General features: G+C 46.7%; 1 protein-coding gene across 1 annotated transcript; it reads right to left on the reverse strand.

The window, feature by feature from the left end:
- Nucleotides 1–991: 991 nt before the first annotated feature.
- On the reverse strand, nt 992–11861 carry LOC139057880 (uncharacterized). The gene is made up of 4 exons (XM_070536646.1): nt 10470–11861; nt 10214–10332; nt 1236–1375; nt 992–1096 (listed from the first exon to the last, which is right to left on the reverse strand). The coding sequence occupies exons 1-3, from the start codon at nt 10732–10734 to the stop codon at nt 1244–1246; spliced, it is 516 nt and encodes a 171-aa protein (XP_070392747.1). The 5' UTR covers nt 10735–11861; the 3' UTR covers nt 992–1096; nt 1236–1243.
- Between the last annotated feature and the right edge of the window lie 8135 nt (nt 11862–19996).

Consider the following 19996-nt stretch of genomic DNA (forward strand, 5'->3'; position numbering starts at 1 on the left):
CTCTGCTTAAATAGAGGTGTGTATTGGTTTGTAATTGTCGACACGTTACGGCATCTCCACGTGAGAGGTCTTGCGTGGAGGTGGGTATATCGTTGTCTGTTCAATCTGTGGTGTTGCAGTATGGCGTTGTATTGCAATATGTACGGGCTCCATAGATGCGGTCGGATCCCTCTCTTGTAAACTTTTCTAGCCGAAAGTACACGGCACATAGAACCTACTCAGCATCATGTGTAGGTGCACCGCTTTTATTTCCTCTTAACTGAATGAAAATTATTGCATGTTGTGATTTCGCGAGCGCATTTCTCATGTGCACCTGTCGCGTGTTTTGCAATAGCGCAGGAGTAAGGACCGTCCGCGCTTGAGAGAGAGAGTCCGGTCACAAGAGCGATCGTCACGCCAAGGGAAGTCTATAGGCGTGACCGGTTCTGAGTGTGACTACAGAGACAGGAGCCGCCAAAGGGACCGCTACCGAGACAAGGAGAGGGAGCACGGCAGTCGCCACTAAATGGCCCTCTTCACCACCACGTGGTAAGCGTTTGCCGTGTTTTTTATTCCTACTTGAAATTCAATTCAGTAGGCGACTATTTACTTGGGTCTAACTCGCTGAAGCTTGTCATGGGCATTAGAATGAAAACCAGAACGGCCCATAGGTTGTGACCTAATCCCTCCCACTTATCTTGAAACCTTGTTTCCAAATTCGGAGGCTGTGTGTCGCGATACTACGGGTGCTTCTGCACGCGCCAGATGCTTGACATGAGAAAATGAGGCTTGGAGCAATGGGAATTGCATGAAAGAAATTTTATTTTTTCATGTGAAAACAAATCACTATTTCTTTCTTAAGTGTACCATGATAACTTGGTCAGGTAAGTGTACAAGACATTGCAATTTCCGGTTATGGTCATAACAAATTCGTGCAAGTGAAATTTGCATAAGTACATCTATTGTAAAAACCACTTTTTTAAAGCAAACCATAGTTTTCAGCAGAAAGAAGCATCGTCTGTTTGGTAAAATACCACGCACTGAGCTCACAGCATCAGAGGGAGGCTTTGCTTAATGTGACTCAGTCTTGAACGTTTTCTTGACTCGAGGCTTGAGACTAGAAGCAAAAAAAAAGGAAAATGAAAATAAAATACGGAACGTGGTTTCATCAGCTGCAGGAGGAAAAAGAGAGAAGAGGACAGTGAAATGCACAGATTTGGAAAGGAAACAGCTATCATGGAAAACACGACACCCACCTAGAATTTCAGGTTGCGACGGCAATGAAGCGGTCACCAACAGATTGCCGCACGACCGATGCGCTGACGATGTGTCCGTAATCGTCCACAATCCCAACATTCACTTGGATACGGTAAGTGCGGGAACTCCTCAGACTGATCTGCAAGACAAAGGAGGGCAGTTTCTGGTGTTGAGCTTTTAGTTTGGAGTGGGGAAGGGAAGGCGTTGGTCTAGGGAACAGACTGCATGCTCATTTTTCGTTATTCTTATGACATACATATTTACAAACAAATTTACTCTCCATCCCAGCCTTGCGAAAGTAGAGGTCCAGCAAAGGTGTTGAAAACCAACACTGCTACTGCTAAGGGGGTTATGCGATGCTTTATTGCTTGAGAGTAATGGTAATTGTGACAGCACGCTGCCCCTATAATATAATAATATTTGGGGTTTTACGTGCCAAAACCACTTTCTGATTATGAGGCACGCCGTAGTGGAGGACTCCGGAAATTTTGACCACCTGGGGTTCTTTAACGTGCACCTAAATCAAAGCACACGGGTGTTTTCGCATTTCGCCCCCATCGAAATGCGGCCGCCGTGGCCGGGATTCGATCCCGCGACCTCGTGCTCAGCAGCCCAACACCATAGCCACTGAGCAACCACGGCGGGTACGCTGCCCCCTATAGCGGTGCTGCAACAACATTGAAGTCATTTGTTAGGCTGGTTCTTTTACATACGAAATGCTAGGAACGTCGCTCCTCACGTTGCATGTTGCCATCACTGTGGCAGCTTGCGCAGCAATAATCGTTACCGGGAAATGTATGCAGGGAGCACCACGTGCATCGCATTGTTGTCAGGACCGCCTCATCAATTATGTGGTTTCGATGATTGCTTTGCGCTTGTTCTTTATTGAAATATATACTGTTCTCTATACGTTGCATGAGCGATTACAGAGAATGTACGCACTGTTCACTTCGTTTTGCTAACTGATTGAAGCCTGTACCACACTGGGGTAGGGGCCACTGTTCTTGTCTTAGTACTGTCGCCAGGATGGGTCCAAAATTTTGACGATAGATGCGAACATGAAAAATGGTGACCAACTAGAGGCTAACAGCTTCGCTGTAAAATCAAAATCCAGCCTGCTTGAAGCACCAATATTTTAGTGTGCGACTGGGCAGCCTACTCAACCCGAGTGGAGTGCCCACTTACCTGTAAGTAAAGCAGTTTAAACTGCATTCAGTGAACCGATAGCGTTCGCCATGCACAATAGTGTGAACGGCACCAAACACTTCATGAATTAGTTCGGCACAAAACTGGCCTGGCACCTCCTGCACTCTCAACAGGCTCCGAAAGCATGGGGATTCAATTTTTTTTTTGTATACCACTCGCTAGTTGTTACCAGAGTTTAGTCAAACCCACAACTTCGTGCTATCAAGCCACACTGCACAAACCCTGTACAGAATGAATCAAACGCAAACATAGAGGCATTTCAGTGTTCCACTGGTGAAGCAAATGACAATGCAGGCCATCCTGAAACCAGCTAAGAGTGCATACACATTGAACCTGCCGGTGCCATGCTGTCGGTATAGTACTCATCGCTTTCTCTCTACTTAAGGACAAGGGTTCATTGAGCAGAATGCAATTGTGTATTTTTTCATTGAGTCATAATTGAGTAAAGCATGTTGTTTCGGATTTCATTGTTTCGGATTACATGGGAATCCGTTTCCACAGATTCCCATGTAAATTTAAGTACGGAAGTGCCACCGTTTATGAAATTTTCTACCTGCACTCGCGCTGTTTCGGTAAATACTCTGCGACGGTGCCTGACGCTGCGTCGCGATCATTGCAAACTAGGTAACGTATTCCGCAACTGTTCTTAGTCGTTCTGTGTGGGAATGAAGCAGGCCGTCAATGCACAAAGCATTCGCTTCATTTTTTTTTTTTTTTTTGAGGGAAGGGGGGGGGGCGTGGCGAAAGGCGTGCACCGATCTAAGGTCGTGCGCAGGCGTTTCTGATTTTTTATTTGTTCTGTTTGGTCTTAAAGCATCTCTCCTATGACAATATTGCGCGAAACAAGGGCCCGGACTGCGTATACTTAAAGCGGTTGTTGATGACTGCGCGTGCGAGTTTCCCGACAGCACGCGAAAGCGCTCATAGCTCTGGAAACCGGGCGCGCTGGCACACTCACCGTCCCGCTCACATATTGTAAATCGACACTACTGAAATGTTTCCGTGTCATGTGGCCTTTTTGACAAGCATTCCGCAACTAAGCTGGTGCATGGAGCCATGTATCTCGTCTTGAATGCACACATAGCGGCTAGGGGGGTACTGCGCTTTCTTTACATCCGAACGTTGCCGATTAAGTGATTGGTGTCAATTCTCGTACATCGCGTATAAATTACAAAACGTAAGGAGAAATAGTAATCTTTGCGGCGCCGGTTACATCGCAGACTAACTTTGATAGTATGCGGCGGGCCTCTTACGGCGCGCTTGTCTGTACGCAGTCACTTGGCCTGGACAGCCGCGCTTGTCGTCTCTCGTATTCCCCGCCATATTAGGGAGTTTTAGTATTGGGGACGCAAGGCGTTGGGGCCCCAAGCGCTTGGGTGCGTTTGCGTTTGCGTACGCAAGCAGAAACGTGTTATAGGTTAGCGGCCCCAAACGCAAACCGCAATGAGGTCGCATGCGCTCGCAGCACCACCAACGTCTGATCGTTGCTGCGTTATCATGTTATAAAATATGAAATGAAGCATACGAAGTAAAGTACATTAAACTCTTTTTATTAGAAGCAGTTAATAGAGAGGTTTACAGCGTCCGGTAACGGGGTAAACGCAGGCTGGGACGTTGGGGCGGAGCCATGAACTAGAGCGTCTTGCATGGTGCTGCCACCTGGTGGCGCAAAGCTCAAACAGACAAAACAGCTAATATTGCAATAACGAAGTATATTTTACTTTGCTGCTGGTATAAATTTTTGGCAGCAACACAATTAAGCCATTGCCGATAATTTACGCCAGCAGCGAAGTAGAATAGACTTGGTTACAGCAATATTAGCTGCTTTTGTCGATTTGAGCTTTGCGCCGCCAGGTGGATGCACCAAGCAGGAGGCTCCCGTTTATGGCTCCGCCCCAACACCCCAACTGCGTTTATCCGAATACCGACACGCTAAACCTCTCTAATACACATAAAAACGACGTCTGTCGACACTTGTCGAAAGATTTATTAGATTATCTACCCGCTAGCAACTCGTAAGTTCTCCTACACCGCAAGAGTCACGTGGGTAATGTGACCTCTTAGGGGCAGCGATGTTTTCGGCCGCTCCAACAACCCAAGGACGCAAGTAGACGTAGCGGTCTGCGCATGCGCAGTAACGTCGCCCCTAGTTCTTGCGTACGCAAGCCGCTTGCGTCCCCAACACTAAAACTCCCTATTAGAGAGTTTTAGTATTGGGGACGCAAGGCGTTGGGGCCCCAAGCGCCTGGGTGCGTTTGCGTTTGCGTACGCAAGCAGAAACGTGTTATAGGTTAGCGGCCCCAAACGCAAACCGCAATGAGGTCGCATGCGCTCGAAGCACCACCAACGTCTGATCGTTGCTGCGTTATCATGTTATAAAATATGATATGAAGCATATGAAGTAAAGTACATTAAACTCTTTTTATTAGAAGCAGTTAATAGAGAGGTTTACAGCGTCCGGGAATCGGGTAAACGTAGGCTGGGGAGTTGGGGCGGAGCCATGAACTAGAGCGGCCTGCATAGTGCTGCCACCTGGTGGCGCAAAGCTCAAACAGACAAAAACAGCTCATATTGCAGTAACCAAGTGTATTTTACTTTGCTGCGGGTATAAATTTTTGGCAGCAACACAGTTAAGCCAGTGCCGATAACTTACACCAGCAGCGAAGTAGAATGGACTTGGTTACAGCAATATTAGCTGATTTTGTCAGTTTTAGCTCTACGCCGCCAGGTGGATGCACCCTGCAAGACGCTCCCCTTTATAGCTCCGCCCTAACGCCCCAACTGCGTTTATCCGCATACCGGACATGCTAAACCTCTCTAATATATATAAAAACGACGTCTGTCGACACTTGGCGAAAGATTTATTACATTATCTACCCGCTAGCTGCTCGTAAGTTCTCCTACACCGCAAGAGTCACGTGGGTAACGTGACCTCTTAGGGGCAGCGATGTTTTCGGCCGCTCCAACAACCCAAGGACGCAAGTAGACGTAGCGGTCTGCGCATGCGCGGTAACGTCGCCCCTAGTTCTTGCGTACGCAAGCCGCTTGCGTCCCCAACACTAAAACTCCCAGCGTAAAACGGAGCCTCTCCTTCGACATCGCATCGCTGCGTGTCCTTGGAAAGGTCAAGGACCGCGCTTGGAGATACCAGAGGCTCGTAGGCCACCTGCATCTGCAGGTGCGCACGCTTTCGTCTCGCCTCATCACCTCTATCCCCGCCATATTGAAACGTTCTCTGCGCCACCTATAGGCGCTGGAAAGTGCGAATCACTCGGATGCATTGAATTTCATTAAAATCGGTCCATGAGTGATCTCAGAAAAACGTTTTTTTTTTTTTTTGCGTTGAACAGGCCGCGTCGGAGTTGGGCCCGAGCTAAATATAAGGCTGGGTGCCTCAATGCGCGCCTCCTGCCCCGCTCCGTGCAGGGTGGCCGCATTCTTTGAACGGATCGTTTCTGCGCCGCCCGGCTTTTTCCATCTCACTTTCAACGGCCACCACATGATGCTGACGTACGCTGCCTGAAGCCTACTCTCCCTTTCCCCCTCTATCCCCTCATCTTTCATCCCCCGCCCCCACCCCCAGTACGCTGCACCGTGCTCCCATATGGGGTGCAGAATTGAGCGTACTTTCCCTCTCCCAAATCACGAAGAAGATTACTAGGTGCTGCGCGCTGCGGTTCTCTAATACTTCGACAAATGGCTGGCGATTATTTTCACGTTCGAGACATCGAAAAAGAAGGCTTCTATGGACGGTGAAGATTAAACAGTACAATTACGCGTCCGTGGGCAGTGCGAGTAAGCCTTACAAAAATGCCTGTTAACATTATTTAGAACATCTACCAACTTTCTATTTACTTTATTGAGTCTATTTACATTTACATTCTGGTAACATTTGTTCATACACTGTCAAAATGCTTCTTTCTTACTTTTGTATAAAGAATACTTTTAATACACAGTCAAAAGACTTCCTTATTACTTTTGTATAAAGAATATTTTAAATAAGCCGTTAAAAGATTTTCTTCATACTTTTTCACACAGAATATTTTAAGTTCCCCGTCAACATGTCTTCTAGCTTTTGTCTATATAAAAACTTTAGCACTGCGTCAAAAGGCTCGTTACTTTTGTGTAAAGAATGCTTTACAATACATCATGAAAATATTTTTTTTTCTGAAGGACATGTATCCTCAGTATGTCCACAGCTCGTACTTTTTGCAGAGAAATATTAAGAATTGGAAGTAACTTGAGAGTTTCAGAATGTTTTGTAACACGCATTAATGCCGATATGTGACATACTCAGGAATCAAGCTCTTTGTTTTAAATCGTAGCCCCAATCCAAGTCGGTAGCGAATTGACAGAGTGCTACTAAAATGTTTAAAGAAATATGTTCGTAAACTGTTAGAACTAACCATTATAAAGGTTCTGCGGGACTACGTGAGCGTGCGGTGACGTCAGCACACTCCGAGAAATTTGTTTGCGCTACACCACCTGACCGGTGTGATAGCGGAGTACTGTGCAGGCCGCGCACCAGTCGCACAGCTTTATCCCGACCTTGGGGCTGGTTAACTAAAAGCCGATTTACGCTTGAGCCGTGACGCGTGCGGTCGTGCAGAAAACTGCGCACTTCGCCCACCGGTTTACAAATTTCGGTATACGCTGGGCTCGCACATGCAGTGTAAACCGAAATGTGCGTACCAGTCTGCGAAATGCGCAAATTCTCACCCCGCCACATGCGTGGTACGGGCAGGCGGGTGGTGCGGCGTGGAGCTCGAGCGTAAATCGGCCCTTGACCCGCACTGCTATTGCAAGGCCGCCAATTAGCTTTGCAACGAGGTAATCAGTTCAGTGCACTCCGCGATATAAATAGCACGCTCTAAGTTGGGACGTGTATGCACAGTATCGTCACGCTATTTGTTAAAAAGAAGAAAAAGAGCCGGAACTCATGGTAACACGGTGCTGGAACGTTGCCGCTCAAATATCCAGAAGGCTGCAATATACAGCTGCTGCTGAGCGAGCGCGAGTGTCGACCTGAGTAAGCGCACAGGTAGAACAGAAAGAAAAACCTGGACTCTGGGCAGGTAAGACGTTTCTGTGAAAAAAAAAATGAAATTACCCTTACCGTATAAAAAAGAAATGTAGCTTTGTGCGCGTCCCTATTCGCACGCTTTCGTCCCTGCCTCCTACCGACGGCTTCTGCACGTTAAAGGTAACTAATACGACGTTGCACCTAAGTGAAGGCAAAGTAACTATGCTAACTGATCTGCTTTACGGCGATGATAGCTTGCTGTGTGTGAAAACAGATTGAAAATAAATAATTACGCACTCCTAATATTCAGTGATTTCGCTTCACAACACGGCGACAAAATTTTGAGCTCCAACAAGCGGTCACCATGACATCCGTAATTATGGCATTCCAGATACAAAGAGCCAGGATATCAAAGGCCATGATTCTGCCGTGCTTCGGGCGCCTGAAAACTGCTAACGTCATAGCCGCCACGCTTCGGACATGTATTTGACTATAAAAATATTGCTACAATAGGCTTCAGCATTATTTTGCGCTGGGCGCCTTGGAGCAAAATTTTGTCTTTGAAAGCGACAAGCGCTAAAGGATGTTCTTGCGCAAAATAGGATAACCACATAATTTATTTAATACGACATTATTTTTCTATGTTTATTACATTTGGAGAAAAAAAAAGCCGGTTTTCAGAACAATATTTGCCTCGAAATATAAAAATATACAGTCCCTAAATGCACAACAAAATTGAGCCGGCTGTCTTGTCAGGTGTTATTTTTTCAACCTCTGCCACGAGGTACATTCCTCGAAGTGCAGTTCCCAGAAAGGAGTGCGCACAAAAAAGCCGGCCGCATTTTTCACCGAGAGGCGACGAATGTCTAAGTGTGAGTCAATACCATCCCAAGGCGGGAGGGAGGGGGGAATATTTCGGCGTAAAAAGGGGCTTCAGTTCTGCGGCGGTCAAGGCGAAGAGGATGGATGGAAAGAATGACACCTGCCTATCTCGCGCATGCGCACAAATTTGACATGGTCCGAGCCGAGGCAAAGCAAGAGCCCGTCGCAATCGACTGTACCACGCCAGCTTCGCATAGGAACTGATGGCAATTCTTCGTGATTTGGGAGAAGGAACGTACTACGCTTAATTCTGTGCTGCAGAATTAAGCGTACTTTCCCAAATCACGAAGAATCGCCATCGGTTCCTTTGCGACGCTGGCATGGTACGGTCGGAAAGATGTAGGCGTTTCGTCGCGCATTGTAGCAGCAATCTAGCTATTTTTGCTGCTGTTTATGCTTATGCTGTGTTGTGGATAATTCATCGTTGCAAGCCGACCAGCAACGTGTTTGCGAAGCCCACAGTGCTTTCTTCGTTCCGTGATGTGAACGTTTCTGCAGCTTCTCTGCCAGCTGCGATGCAGTGTCGTGTGAGGTGATTTAATATTGGCACCCTCCGTGTTTTAAACTGCACGCGGCACAAATAGCGAACAGCGGTTCCTCAAGACAGCACTGCGTTGAAGTTTCATCTGTCTCCAAATTATATTAGAATATACGTTCTTTTCTATCATTCTTCATAAACATATTATTTTGATGTTCTTTTACTTCAGTTTCTTATGCCGCATTTTGGCAGGTTATTATTGCGCGAGCAGTAACGACGTGAAATGTTTTAAGAACGATTTTCTTGCATACTTTAGCTATGCCGCGTCATGCTGTTCGCTTGAAGTTCCTATAAACACGAAGCATAAAAATACTTCGTTTTCACAGCGTTCGCAATGACTTAATGTCTGGTAAATATTGTCTGATCATGAACTCATTGTTTGCTCTTTCCTACTCTGGCTGTACAGGATGAGGACGATGTACAGGACGGTTCACAATGACATACGGTTCAGCGAACCGGTTCACAATGACATAGGTTGCACTGGTTAGACAAGTGCGAATGTGAAAGAAAATCGTTCGCACTTGTCTAACCACTGCAACTTATGTCATTGTGAACCGGTAGTTTTTGACACTGATATTTTGTTTTCGAGTAAAAATAAACGAACTCGTCAAAATACAGAAGCGTTCCATGCAATAAGGCGTGCTTAAAGATGCATAAGTCAGCGATCGGTTGCTATCACCGACAAAGAATTCGTATTCTTGAATACTGCTTCTATAACAGCGAAAATGACCGTAATCAGAGTTTCTTCTCCTTGGGGCATTTGGTCATGTGTGCCGCATTTTTTTTTTAAACAAGACGTAGTGACCAGCCAGAAATCAGGAAGCGAGAACGGGAGTATTCTGTAAGGGTCCAACAAATGGACATGTCGATTTCGTCCACTGCTAAAGTTCTGCTTAGCTGGGCTGGAGTGCGCGTCAGAAGGAAACAGGCGGCTGCAGCCAATTCAGCAGCAGACGAAATGGAAATGTCGACTAGGTGGCCACTTGTAGAATAGCCTCCTCCCCCAGGTAGCGACGAGTATAATTGTAAGACCCCGTTCCTCCCTGGGCTAACAAAAAATCGTACAGGACAGTACGACTTGTAGCACCCACGCCGTCATGTCTTGCTCACGGATTCCCCAAATGTCACCGGGCCAGCTTTGAGCGATAGCACACTCCACTAGACTGAATATTTACGGCACTAGAGCTTGGTAAAACCCAGAGCCTTCTGACCAGGGTGTTAGTGCAAAGCGTACGCTTCTTCAAACTCGCCAAGTATTGTGCACCTTACGAACGGCGACCCAACTAGCAATCGCGACTAAAATGTGGAAGCGGTGAACGAACTCTTACCGGAGGCGGGTTCGGGATGTTTTTCTCGTTGGAGAAGAGCTTGAGCTTGGAAAACGACAGCACCCGGCCGTACAACCAGAAACCGGGCCGCGGTGAATCCGGGTGGCAGTACTGACCAACTGCGCAAGTCCAAGGATACACTTTAGGGCTTAAATTCACTTCGCCACAAACAGACAAACACAAAAATGTAAAGAAAAACGCCTCTCTCGGGAGGCGGCGATAAGGCCGACGACGATAGCGTCTCGCTCACACTTACCGCATTGGCGCCCAGTGTAATCCGTGAAGGTGAGCCAGACCGTGTACTGCCACTTATCCACCAAGTTTGTAATCCGAAACTCAGGCGCTGGCTTCATGAACCTGCATGCGAGGGAGATAGTCGAGGCACGGTTATTTTTGACGAACACCATTATCACGCGATGAATACGCAAGCACGTCTCGAAACGAGCAGCTATAACACGATGATTGCACGATGCCATGCTGAGAAAGACATGAACAGACAGCAATATGCCTGGGTCGTGCATAGGCGATTGTTCCTAGAATCTGAATTACGCGTTGCCTGTTGCCATGAACATGGGTGACCCAATAAGCTTGTCCTCAACACTGCTGAATCGGTGTAAACTGCAGGGATACCTTCTCAAATTGAGACGGTGATTATCGTTCGTGTCATTACTGTCCACTGTCTTTTTTTCAGACCAACATGTACACCACGATGTGGAAGGTGAGGCTTCTCGGCAGGAACGCTAATGTATGTTCGGAAAGCTCATGCCAACAACAGAAGCCAGCATGCTAACCTGTGGAGTAGGATATTTCAACGCTTCTGAAAGCGAACCGTTTTGGGATCGGCCCCTTGCACAATGGCGCATAACCGCGTCGGCTGTAAAAAACACTCGCCTGCCCTGTGTGTGTATCAGCAGTTCTATCCTATGCAGCAGGAACTCGTGCTGGTTGACGAGGATGACATGGGGAAGCATGGCCGGCAGTCTCTCCACGATCGCCCGCTGTGGATCCACCTTCTTCTTGGGAGGGAACTGGGGCCAATCGCTCCAATCCTGAACTTGGTCCGGGTGGTCACTAGGAAAGTCCGCCGGACGGACGAGGTTTGGCTGAATCCAGATCTGTGGCTCGCTCCTAACGAAGACGGCTGTGGTGCCTGAGGTGGACGGGTGCACGCTTTCGATGTCCTTCGACTGGGACGGGCCGGCCAGTGGCTCGCTCCCAACGACGACGGCTGCGGCGCTGGAAGTGGACGGCACGCTTTTGACGTCCTTTGACTGGGACGGGCCGGCCGACGCGACATCGCTGTTTCCGCTGTCACTGCCGGAAGAGCTGCTACTGCTGCTTTCGTCGCTGCTGCTATCGTCGCTGCTGCTCGTCGACAGCTTGTCACCGATTCCCATAAGCATGGCGTAGCCGTACAGACTAGGGTCGAGCCCAGCAGCAGCGGAGGTAGAAGCACGGCCCGAAGACGCCATCCTCGAGGCACAAGTGGAGTTGGCGGAGTGTATCGTAGGGAGCGCGACTTCAGTAGGTCTCCGATGGTCGAGTAGCTGCCGTTTGCTGTGCAGCGACTTGTATTATGGCGTGCTCGGGAAGTGGGCTACTGCAGAAGGCATGGGCATTGCTTTTTTTGCTATGTTGACGACTTTGAAAGTATTTGGCACGTGCCCACTCACGGGTTCGATTTCAATTGGTGCCCATTGGTGTATAGCTTAGTTGGCTTTTCAACATAGGCGTGTCCTCGTTCTACGATTTTCTCCTCTCCCTCGAACCGCAGGTGGCCGAAAAACTTGTCTGGAATTTCTCCTTTGTTGTGACATACTGGACGAACATGTACCCCCCCTCCCCCCTTTCTTTTTTGGAGGACGTATGACCGGCGGGAAAGGACACTTCAAGGTGGATGGCCTGCTGTATTGCAAACTGAGTCATGGTGATTCAGCGGGTGTATATTCTCGGAAAGAGCATGGATAGCAGAGAATAAAGGAGGCGAGATGGTATGGCACCTTAGCGTTTGACAGCTGCAAATCACCGCGATCTCTCGCAAAAGCAGCGCCTGCCTTTTTACGAATGTGTAAGGCCAGGGGGAAGCTAGATACTCGACTAGGTTAGCTAGACTGGAAGAGAGGAGGGTGAGGGGAGGGTGAGGGGAGGGAGAAAGTGGTTAGAACCGGCGCAGTGAATTAACGAGGCCTCACCACCCTTCGCTTGCTTCTCCCATACAATAGAGGGGGCGGGAAAAAATAAGTCGTAAAGAAAAGATAAAATAAAGAAAAAAAAGGGTGAACAATACAAGTGTAACCGAAGTCGTGGATAACAAGACGAGGTCAGAAGAACGAGTCTTCTGCGCTGGTGCTTGACATTTTCTTGGTCTTCGAACAAAATCATGTTTGCTTGAAGTACTCCCCATGCAGGATCTTCGAAGCCGTTGCTAAACTTTCAATCCAAGCATTCCAAAGTAGTAAAAAACGGAATTGCCATGTCGCGCCTTAAGTCTTTTCTCGACCAGATCCTGCATGCACAAAATGAGCGCCAGTTTTAATGAAATAGGTTATCCTAGTGTAGCAGTGGCCACTGCGGCTGAGTGCCTAAAGAAGTCGGTTTCGAGGGGGACGGACGTGATTACAGAAAGCAGTAATTAATAGAAAAAAAAAGAGTAGTGGTTATTCCGTATATTCATTCGGTGTCGCACAGGCTTAAAAATGTTGCAAGTAGATATGATGTTAATGTTACTTTCACTGCTCCCAATGAGCTAGGTAAGATATGCGCTGCCGTACTTAGGAAAAAGAAGCAGGTAAAAGGCAAAAAACGAACAGATATTTGTCCAGAAGCACAATAAGAACAACCGCTTTACTGACTGTCGTATGGGTGTGGTTTATAAAATTCCCCTTAGCTGTGGCCAGTTCTACGTAGGGCGAACAGCACGGTGTATCAATCAGAGGCTAATGGAACATAAAAGGTCGTTAACCGGTGGATCGCCTTCTAATCTTTCCTTACATTGCCAAGATTGTAACTGCACGCCAGAGTCAGATGAATGCGCGATATTGCACAGGCATAGGAATGAAAATACGCGTCTTATGGTAGAGGCCTGGCATATCTATAATGGCGGAAGTGCGTGCGTGATTAAGCCTTCGATTACTTTACACAAGGAAGAGATTAAGCGCCTTAACAGCTATCTCTCACGTAGACCGGCACGTGTACCCGACTGACACGTGGTGTTACCATTCCTGATCGAGCTTGCGCAGATGAGTTTTGTGTCTTCTTTCTCTTTCGTCTCTGTGCTCCATTCAGTTGATAGTCGGCGTTCGTGTTGTCCACTTCTGTTCTCTTGTGTCCTGTCTGCACGCCTCACCTCTTTTTTGCATAATGAATCCTTACCAACTAGCTCAGCTTTCTGTCGTTCTAAGCCTGGAAGGAGATGTAAACTATCCTCTTTCGCGCCTCTCTTAAGGAAGTTATAAATATTATCGCGCATAAGATAGCGAATAGTTAAGCTGTTATATAATTGTTGACGAAGTTACACGAGAGGATTGTTCGTTATTGAGGTATGGTATAACTCTTGCTGAAGTAGACGATTGTGTTAAACTAGAGGCATCTGCATAGGCATGGAATGTATCCTAGATGCCGCATATACGGGGTCATCATGTCTAAGCTTTCCGGAATGTTTTAAATTATGCCTGTTGCAAATAGCGTAATTCCTGTCCTTCAGCTGGATTAGTCGAAGAGGCGGACATTACTGGAAGGAGACATCAAAACACACATGTTAGAATAATTAACACAAATTCACTAATAAACTTCATAAATATTTACGGCATGTAGTGCGATTTAGGAATCGTAGCCGGTGAATTTACAAGGCATATCCACTTGTATCTCCAGGATGACACCAGTTTGGATATATAATTTCCCAAAGTGTGGGAGAAAATACATGCGTGTTCTAGTTACTCTATTTTTCAACGCGTAAAAGTGCGTTTCGTTAAAAAGTCAGACAACAGTGAATTCTCACTGCGAGCTTGATGGCGCATATCTCAAAACTGGTGTCATTATGGAAATTTATTCCAAATGGATACGCCTTGATGCAATCTGTGAAATGCAATTATATGCCGTTATGTTATTAATTAAGAAGCTAACTTATGATTTTTTAATTAGCAGTTTATGTGTTTAGCTTTCAGCAGCGACTATGCCCGCCTCTCTGATTAATCCAGCTCAAGGACTGCAACTATGTCAACTGCAACAGGCGATTAAAAGAAATCAAAAATCCGGAAAACCTAAATATCATCATCCCGCATATTTGGTATAGTGCTAGTTGTTGCGTAGCTTTAATGAAACCTGTCTCGTTTTGTAGTTATACCATCTATTGCCAACTCTATTTTTGGGAAGGTAAGCCCCGATTTGCGAAGCTCATTTTCCTGAAAGATGTAGCGATAGTCTTGGATTTCTTTATGGATACAACTCTCGCCCCTTTTCATTATGTTTAAATCCAATGGGTGATTTTCCATGTTCAGATTAAGGGAAAAAAAAGAGAGACATTTTTCTGAAGCTCTCCGAATTGGGCGGTGTTTCGCGAGCCTCTATAAAAAGGCAGCTACAAGTCGCGCGCGGAACTCCTAGGCGTATGCGAAGACATCTCACTCGAGTCTTTGGAGCCGCTCTTACCAAGTTCGGGAGAGGCCGCAATTTCATCATGGTGACCTCGAATCGAGACAGAAGAAATTTCAGACCAGCTCGACCATCGACTGTGCAAGTGATTAGTCAACATCATTTGTACTACATCGCGGCATCAACTCTGTCAATAATTGAACTCCTTTTTTTTTTTCTTGAAGTGACATGAGCCGGTAATGTGCAGGGATTCCTTTTACTCAATTCTGCGACTTTCGTATCATCTACACAACCGAAGACTGGCCGATCGCGGTGATCATTAATGCGGGCGGATGGAAATAAGGAATATTATTGGAATAGAAACATCCCATTATCGCGGCCCTGGACGCACTTCCTAATAGAAACTGCGATAACGGTAGAGATATCGCGACTTAGCGCACGCAATGTCAAGATGTCGAGAACGCTGCCTGTCCTCGTGTCGGTGTACGACATCTTTTTTGTCCGACAATGGATGACGAGCACATGGATGCACAACCAACGTGTGCACGTGAGCCCTCGCCGGCCGTCTGTGGCGGATGCTGACCACCTGCTGTGGCTGCGTTCAAGGCCTTAAAGACTACGAGAGAAAAAGTGCTTAGAGGTGTGCGGATATACGGACAGACCAACCCACAGACTCTGCGAACGGTTGATTCGGGCAATGGTCTCGTCAAGCGGTTGATTCCGTATTTTACCCATTATTCATTCCGCGAAGTTTTCCATCAAATAAATTGAATTGAAATTATTTATCCGTCATGGGTCCCACAGGGAACTTACGCTGCTTCTTGTCGATAAACGACGGCATGCTTTTATTGACCGTTACATTTCGTATGGCAAACAGTGCGATTAAAAACGACAAGGTGAGGCGCCAGTAACGTTCCGTTTCCAATGCAACGCTTGCCATAGGCACAAATTTATTCCCGAGCAATGTGGTGGAGATTTACTGGTTCCGAGTGACCTTGTTTTCAGCAAATAAAGATCTCCTCATCTCGTTCTTCGCCATTAACTTCCACACAGACTGGCACGTTAACACTTTCTCGGCATCGCACGTTCATCCATACACACCATTCGATAGCATATCAGTATAACGCGGTATAATACGTACAACGGGAAGCCATTTTGAAAGGAAACACACAGCGAAAGAAACTATATCGCCCCCCAGCCATGGTGTCCATGAACATGCCGGCCGGCAAAGGATGATGTACGAATTTTTCGCCCACTCCTTCAAAAGTTACATCTAAATAAAATTCTGGGCTTTTCTCAGGCGCATCTTATTGGGGGGAGAATAAAGGGGGCGACTACGGATTAATTTTCACCATCTCTGGTTCCTCTACGTCAACCCAATGCACGGTACCTGGGAGTTCTTCCATATCGCCCTCATCAAAATGCAGCCGCAGCAGCCATGATTCGATCCCTCGACCTCGTGCTGCAAAGCCACGACGGGTAAAATGTAATCTATTGCGGTGAATGTGTAACTGCGCAGGTTTCTCTTTCTCTCTATCGTGTTAGTTCAGACGCTTTTCGCAGCACTGATCGACAGAGGCAGGCTCGATGAATGCACACGATTTGCTGTAATTCAATAAGTGTTTAGCAACCACGAAAAAAAAAAAAAACGTTGGTGTGCGTAAAACGAACCTCTGTGTACACGGAATCCTTGCATTTACGAAAATGTTCAATGATTTCAACGTCTTTTGAAGTGCAGCAGGCATTGGTGTTGGACATTCGGGACGCCGCATCTACGATGTGATTGTGTGATCAGTCAGTCTTGGCTTCCACGGGCACTTGCGCGTCTAGGCCCACTTGTCACGCGGCCATTCGTCATAGACCGGCTCCCCATAGGAAAACTTGTCAGGAAGGTGAACTTGTCGTAGGGGATATCATACGATAACTTCTCGTGGCGCCGGACTTTTCGACACGCGGACAAGCCGAGTTCGGAGCTGGTTTGCGATGCGACCAGCAATCTGTTTTGCTTGCCCCACATCCCCTTAGCAAGAAAAGTGATATTGAAGGCCCCGTTGAAGCGCCCCTCACGAGGTCTGGCCATTTTGAGCTGACAAGCTCACTGCATACAATGCGCGCTAACGACCGTGTCTGATCCCTTCGCGCCGCGCACAGAGCTTAAATTTCAAGCGAAACGCTGTTTGCCCTTAGCCTCGCGGGGGCCGCGCGGCTACATGCATGTCATTGCTGTGACGTCACTCACGTTCACACGTGACTTCGACATTTAATTGAGGCAACATCAGTTATTTGTTTAAACTGTTGCTTCAATAGACAGATTCATTTTTGGAGAAATATCAAAACATCGAACCGAAGGTCTGCGTGTTTCGGTTTTACTTCGTGCTGTAGCGAGAGAGATGTATACTTCGATTTCGGGAGCTTGCTTTCTTGTCATTTTCTACCATGTTCCAGCGCCGCCCTCTTTCATCCTCTCGCGTCTGCCTCAGTGTTCGTGGCTGTGGCACTGACTTATACCGCATAAAATAAACCTGGAAGCTGCTGCTGTACTACTGTACCCGCCTATTTGTATGAGCGATTAAACTCGACTTACTTGTACCGCTAATAAGGTGTTGCCGAGCGCGCAAAAATCGTCCGCTGAGCGAAACGAAGTAAACGAAACAGCTCGCGTGCGAGACAGTCGCTGGAAGTGGGCCACTCAACAAAAAACGCGAGAGAAAGGGAAACAAAAAAGGAAGGTGGGGCCCGTGACTTATTCGTCACGCGATTCTCATGGTGCGGTGTGGTAGATTGGAGGGAAGAAATTTCGCTTGCGGAGGCTAGAGGGGGGTCAAGTGGACAGAGTGTCTATGTTGGCTGAAAACGCTCGCATGCTGAGATTATGGGTTGGCGGCACTTAATATAATTCTGTCTCTGCTATGAATGAACTAACGTGAAAAATTATTGTAGTAGAACACTCCTTAGAGGGCACGTGACAATTGCCAGTATATAACCGAAATTTATTTGTGGGCTACTGAAGGGCGCTTAAAAGAGCCGTCAAACTTGCGAAAAATGATTTTTTTTAAACAAGTGGCTCATTTTCTTCAGATGGGGTGAGACATTGCCAGGTGGCATGAAATAATTGCAAACAGGGCACCCATGAACTTGTATGCTTCTGGATGAAGTCGATGAAGTTGAGAGTATGATGGAAGCCCGTCTGGTCGGGATGATGCATACTTAAAAGGCGGTGTCCAGACCTTTTTCTTTTAAGTATGCATCATCCCGACCAGACGGGCTTCCGTCATACTCTCAACTTCATCCATTTGCGACAGGCGTACGGCCAGCAAGTGAACACTGAGTGAACAAGGCTCCCGTGGGGGAGCCGAAACGTAAATAACTCTTTCAAACCATTTTTGGTCGGTGTCCAGACCTCTTCCTTTTATGCTTCTTAAAGCAACGGTTTCTTTACCTCTTCCTTCCATGTTCCCACTGCTGCTGCTGCTGCCGTGGGCTGGTGGCACGCACCGCACCGGGGGATGATTCAGAGCGTGTATATAGGCGACAGCCGTGAGAAGAGGGGAAAGGCGACGGGAGAAACTCGTTTTCACCCCACCTCGTCGAATGTGCAAAATGCCCTCTGGAGCTCCCTGGCCGTGGCCATCTTAGCAACTTGACAGCTGTAATTATCCGTGACTTCCCTGAGAAGCATTCAAGAAACTGTAGCGCTTCCCTTTCTACTAACGTGCGAGGCCAGAGGGGACGCATAACTAAGACTACTAAAACTAAATCCATATTATTTGAAGCCAAGAACAAAAACGCTACGCTGCCTGCTGACATCACACTTAATTCGGAGAAAATTGAACTAGTGAGCTCAGTGAGCATAGAGGTCATTCTCGACTACGATATGTCATGGAATAGCCACATATTATCACTTGTCACTAAACTTTCATATATAGTTGGACTGGTTCTCCCTTAGGTACCTTCCACACCATGTGAAAATGCTTATATATATCTCGCTTTTCATCAGTCATCTGAATTATTGCTGCCTTGTCTGGGGTACCACATCTGTCACAAAAATAGGTAGATTATTCAGCATTCAGAAAAAAATTCTCCGTGTGATATATGATGTACCATGGGACTCCCCAAGTGAAGCTCTTTTCCAAGAACTGAAAATACACAAAGCGCATAATTTATACACTTACAGACTAGTCCGTGCATACGTTACGGAGTGTAAATCGAGTAGTTGTTATATCTGTGCGATAGCTAACCTTAAACAGAACATTCGCCAGTATCGAACATGATCTCCAGAATATTGGTGAGTAATGCACCCGCGCACTAATTATGAAAAGCAAATGATTGCTTATACGCTGCCTGTCCTGCTTAACACACTGATCGCAGATGATATCGATGTTTCACAGTCTTCGTTAACTAGTCTGTATAATTACTATTGCTGCTAGAGCTGGTTTTATGCTTAATAATTTATACTTGTAGATCACAATATTACTTTTGCAACATCATATGTTGTTAGTATGCATGTCTGATCTGAGTGTCGTTATTTTTTTCTTTTCTCTCCATACTGCTGATTTCTTAACATGTAAGCTAAGTAACTTGCTTTGGGTTATCAATTCTTATTTGTTTCTTTGCGTTATTTTATTCGTCTTATTCTGGGTTATTGTTATCATTCCCACATGCACTCTTGTTCCACCTGCTGCTGCCATAAAATGGGTTTTAGGACTTAGTCAAGCTGCTGACGCAGCTTTTTTTCCTCAAGACCTGTCCATATTCAAATGTATGTTGCATATGGGAAATAAAGCACTTACTTACTAACTGTAAAGAGGAGAAGGAGAAGTTCACATATAAGAGAGGGGGGAGGAGACGTGAGAACGCAAGCAGCAACTATAGACCTTTTCAACGGGTGAGGAGGATAGGGCGCGCGGCGAGCCTTTCCTCCTCTCTGGCTTGTGCGATCAGGCGCGGAGCTTCCTGAAAGTATTGCTCTCGCGGGCTACGGAACGATTTCGGTATGTTTTACACCATACCTTGTGAAATTTACGCCATGTCCGCTCAAATAAGGTCGTCAGGGAAGCCTTTCAGTGCATCGGTAACAACAGTAGACAGAAATATGTCTCGGGAGTGAAAAAGTGTGACGCGCATAATCAGCTGCGGTGTATGCGCATTATCAGTCGCGGTGTGGGTATATGTTGTGAAATATTTTGCTTATAT

The sequence above is a fragment of the Dermacentor albipictus genome, chromosome 3 (assembly GCF_038994185.2).
Source record: "Dermacentor albipictus isolate Rhodes 1998 colony chromosome 3, USDA_Dalb.pri_finalv2, whole genome shotgun sequence".
Classification (NCBI taxonomy): Eukaryota; Metazoa; Arthropoda; class Arachnida; order Ixodida; family Ixodidae; genus Dermacentor; species Dermacentor albipictus.